Here is a 4,777-nt window from a genome sequence, read left to right as displayed (position 1 = left end):
CCGGTGCTTCTCCTAAAATCCCAGGGCTGCGCTGAGCGGGCGGGAGCGGGGCAGCGCCGGGATGCGCTGCGCCTTCGGGACAGCCGCCGAGGGACATGCCGAGAGCTGGGCACCCGTCGGAAAATGTGCTTGTAGCTGTCTTCTTCTGCTTTGTGTGGAATATGTCTGAGCTTTTGCTGCAGCCAGGACGCCGTGATTAATGATGCTACAACTGTGAGTCTCCGGAGCTGGGTGGGACTGAAGCAGAATGAGGGCAGGTTTGGGTAGCGGCTCTTCAGCCTAAGCCGCTGTACCGCTGATGTGCTTTCCTGAATGCTGCTTTTATTATTGCTTACCAAATACCAGGTGTCTGTGCAGTTTTAAGCCTCGTCCATTAAGGAAAATAAACCACTCGAGAGGGAGTCAGCAAAAATATCCAGTAGGTTTCTGTTTTTAAAATTGTTTGACTTGCTCGATTTCCATGTAATTTATCTACAAGAGCCAATTCATGCAAGACTATCCAGTTACAGACCTGCCAAGGCTATGAGAGAACGCAGCCAGCAGAGCCTGGGTGGACACGTCCTGTATGTAGGGTTGTTCCGACATCCAGGAATGCTGCACCGGGCCAAGTACAGCCGATTCAGGAATGATTCAATAACATCCCTAGATGAAGGTACGCCAAACACATCTTTAAATATCAAAGGTTCTTCCTCTTCTTCTCATTCTTCAACACCTAATTTACTGACGGAAGATGTCTCCTTGGGGCCACAGGACACCTGCACCACCCTGTGTGCACTGATCCCCCGGATGGCGAACATTAAACTGGCCAACCCATCGAATCTGCCGGGGCTGAAAAGCTTCTGTCTAGGAATGAAAGAGGTGCCACGAATTAAACTCACAGAGTGCATTACCATCCCGAGCAGCCCAACCTCGCCTGAGATCAGCTGCCTCTCAGCCTCTTATCCACAGCCCGACCTGGACAAGCTGGCCCTGACCCCAAAGCTGGCGGGCGACTGTGGTGTGCAGGGGGCTGAGGAGGCCTCTCCTGCGGGCAGGCAGGAGAAGAGCCTCGTGCTGAGCGGTGAAGGTGTGGGGGAGCCGGGAACGACCTACGGCGTGCGGGTGAGTACTTCTCCCAGGGTTTCCATTCTCTGACCAAGCAAACTGCGCAGGTGGCTGCAGAGTGACCTCTGTGCTCCCACTTCTGGAGCCAGTGCCTGAAACCACTGGCTGCTCCTGTATTTCCTGTATCTCCTGACGTACGCAGGGCTGTGGTGTCGGACTGAGGGAGTTAAAAGGACCACAGCCGCTCCCAGAGGTAACACAACATCCATTTCCAAAAGACTATCTTTAGACTCTCAGAGGAGTACAGCTGAGCTGCGATTCAAATGAGGTTGCTCTGGCCTGAAATGCACATTGGAGGGAGAAGGAAGCCCATGAAAAGGGTTTCCCATCCCTCCCAGAGCAGCTCGCAGACAGTAGGTGCACGCTGGCCCACGCCACTGATGGATTTGTCACGGAGCTTGTGGGAGAGATGCTGGGAGCGCTGCTGATGCTTGGGAGCTTTCTACTTTTCTCTCTGGACTTTATATTTCTGTGGCCAGACCTCGCTGTTTGCTAGCCATTGCTTCCTTCTCTAGGCTCTGAAACTGCCCCTACATATTTTAGTAGCTCCAGGTGCTCTGCTTTCGGCCAGCCTGCAGCAAGGCCTCTCCTGATGGACCTGCCTCATGTGCTGCGGTTTGAGCAGTGCCTGATGCAGTGGAGCCTGTGATTAAGGCTTTAAGGTACCTATAGAGATTCAAGTGCTGAATGCTAATACCAGAGGTACACTTGAATTCAGTTTTTGATACAGTGAGGAGACAATGAAGCACAGGGAGAATTTCCCAGGTTTCTGTTGTGGCCCAGGGCCAAGAGCAGAGGCACTGAGCTGTCACCTGGTGGGAAGCACGTGAGCAAGAAAGGCAGAAGAAGCAAAAAAGAAAAGGACTTGATCAGAAGGTTGTGTGAAGCTGGGGAGGGCTCGTCCCTTCTTGCTGCTCCCCAGGTTGTACTTCCAGTATGGTTTTCTGCCAGTGTTTCTGGAAGTCACCCCACTTAATGGGGAATCTCTCTGAAGGGGGGTTGCTGGCAGGAGTCTCCCAATGCAATGGAGAAATGTTGTTTCCCTGCATCTCTCTTGCATCTTCCCACTCCTGTTGCTCCTGTGGTGGTGGGCGTGCAGGAAGCCAGCCCCAGGAGAGCTGCAAGAGCACTGCTGACGTGCACCAAAACACGTCCTGGCCAAACTCTTGGTGTTTTTTTAACCAGGCCCTTTAATAACAAGTAGGTGTGTAAATAAGCAGCCTGGGGGTTTCGGGGCCTCAGCATCAGAGCATGGGCAAGGAGCTCATTTCCCCAGGGACCACGAGGCTTTTCTGGGAGCTGGCGATGAAGGCTCAGCTGGGTGAGGGACACCGGGCTGCAGTGCAGAGGGAGCGTGGTGCAGTGGGATGGTCTCTCCCGGAGGCAAAGTGGGGCTGAGGGACTGGGCAGCTGCAGGAGCTGCTCCCAATCCTTACCCCAATCCTTATCTCACCCTGGTCCTGGCTGTCCCTCAAAGACACCTGCTGTCCCCATGCAGCTTCTCATGCTCTCTTAGGATTCGGTATTGCTGGGATCTCCCCAGAGACCATTTGAGGAGGAAAGTCAAGTCTGTGTTACTGGGATCGCTGCTGCCAGAGATCTTTGGCCTTAAAAGCTTAACTGGAGTCTGAAGAGGATTTGGCACTTTCATAGAGAGGATCCACAGTTATTTTAGAAAAGCAATGGTATGGTGAAGAAATGAAATGCTTTAGGGCAGAAGCTGTCCCCTCTGGACTGGAGTGAGGCAGAAATTTTATTTTTGGGGTTGGTTTAAGAAGAAGTGACGCTGGACTCAGCGCATCTCCCTGGGAGGCAGATGCGGCTGTGCCTGGCTGGTGGTGACAGGGCAGCTGTGTCACAGCTGTCTGTCACCTGGGCTCTGGTGAGGAAGCCAAGACCCGAAACAGCACCTGTTCCCCCAAGATGTTCCCCTGAGATGCTCATGTGAATAACAAAAAGCCCAAATATTAATATTTTAATAGGAGCCTGGACAGTTTGGGATATATATATATTTTTAATCAGTTGCTAGTCTCTAGAGTAAGAGGAGCTTGACTACTTCTAATGTAGTTCAGAACGATGTGAAGTACATCCTGAAAGAGCATTACATGGGCACCTGTCCCCTGCACAGTCCTGATTTTGTCTGTGGAGGGTGCGACAGGCCAGCCTGGGAACCTGCTCTCTGTCTCTGTGTGGGAGCAGGGTTCAAGGCAGCTCTTTCCCCATCCCCTGAAGCCACGGCACCTCTCCGGTGCTCAGGGCAGGGAAATAATTGGCATATTTCAGCTGCAGCCACTTCCCTGGTGTGCAGCACCCCGACATCACACCCAGGGAGCTGCTTCAGCCTCGACATCCCGCATCGCCTATTGTAAATAGCTAACTGCATATGTACGGGCAGCCAGGGCTCTCGCAGGAAGGAGACGGGCTCTGGTGATTCATGGCTTCAGAGCTGCAGCTGTGAATTGTGAGCTGGGTGCTTGGGGCCGTAGGGTGCTGGGAAGGCGCTTGCTCTGGTGGGCAGATGGGGACAGGGCGTGTGGCAGCCCCACAGCCCCCACTGCTGCACCAGTGTCCCATGGGGCTGTGCCTTGCCACAGCCCACACTGCCTCCGAGGCCGATGCTTTTCTGCGGGTAACTGCTTCTTAACAGAAGCTGTCAAGTTTTTAGGCCATTTGCTTTGTCACAGCTGGGAGCACGGGGACAGGATGGTTTGAACCAATTCTCTTGGAGCCCTGGGCTGAGTACAGCGCTGTGGAAAGTGGCTTTTTAGGACAAAACTAAAGAGAAAGGGAAAATGCATGTGTCTTTGTGTGTGTGTGGATAGACACATGTGTATGTATATATAAAAAAAATAGAAATTTACAAACTTTTCCCTGTTTTTTTTTCTCAAAATGTGTTTAAAATTGGCAAACCCATGAATGAAAGGGTCAGACTTTCCCAGGAAGATTTCCATTTAGCTAAAGCCATTCTTCATCACAGGAATTCTTGCTGCCCCTTAGGGAAGAGGCTGTGCTCTGTGTGCAGGAGGAGCGGGACAGACCAAGGACCTGTCTGTCTGTCCGCACCACTGCTGCTACCGGGAGGAAGATGAGAGCAGGGCAAGTGCATCAGGCAACTTGCTGTCCCCAGAAAACAGCAGTGCAGGGGCTTAGGCTAGCACTGAAAAACAACTAGTGGGGTTTTTTTTTTGTGCTTAATGATCTTTAATGGGCTTTTTTCTTCCATGGAAGTGCCTAGTCTGTTTTTGCGCCCATTCTGCCTGGGTTTCGTGCTCTCTGGCAGGGGCCCTGGGGTACCGGTGCCTGTGGTGGTGTGTGGATGCTGCAGTGGGCTGCCTGCGCCTCTCCGCTCCTCTCGGGCGGATGGGAGAGCAGGCTCTGCCGGCTTCGCTTGCAGCTCTGGAAGGGGCTGGTGTTTGCTGGAGGAAGCCAGCACAGTTCAGGCTCAGGAATGAGCTGGTTGGATCTCCTGCAGGGTGCAAACCCGAGCCAAAGCTCTTCCTTAGCAGCATGACTGGTGACTGCCACTTGCTTTTGCCGAGTCTCCCATCCTGCCAGATCCATTGCAAGTTAGAGGTGAGTTATTCAGGCAAATGAAAGCAAAACTCTCCTGTGGCTCTGGAGCTGCCTGCCCTTTGCGGCAGAGAGCCACAGCCCCCATGGGCAGCCCCCCCGC

General features: G+C 53.0%; 1 protein-coding gene across 1 annotated transcript in view; it reads left to right on the top strand.

Annotated features, from left to right (window-relative positions):
• Window positions 1-522: 522 nt before the first annotated feature.
• The window catches only part of SHC4 (SHC (Src homology 2 domain containing) family, member 4), a 29,251-nt gene continuing 24,996 nt past the window's right edge, over window positions 523-4,777 (top strand). Inside the window, exon 1 of the mRNA XM_010077138.1 lies at window positions 523-1,101. Coding sequence (XP_010075440.1) covers window positions 523-1,101 — 579 coding nt within the window. The remainder of the gene's footprint in view (window positions 1,102-4,777) is intronic.

The sequence above is a fragment of the Pterocles gutturalis genome, unplaced genomic scaffold (genome assembly GCF_000699245.1).
Source record: "Pterocles gutturalis isolate BGI_N339 unplaced genomic scaffold, ASM69924v1 scaffold23123, whole genome shotgun sequence".
Lineage (NCBI taxonomy): Eukaryota > Metazoa > Chordata > Aves > Pterocliformes > Pteroclidae > Pterocles > Pterocles gutturalis.
The sequence above is the reverse complement of the archived record's forward strand: the minus strand, read 5'-3'. Positions and strand labels throughout refer to the sequence as shown.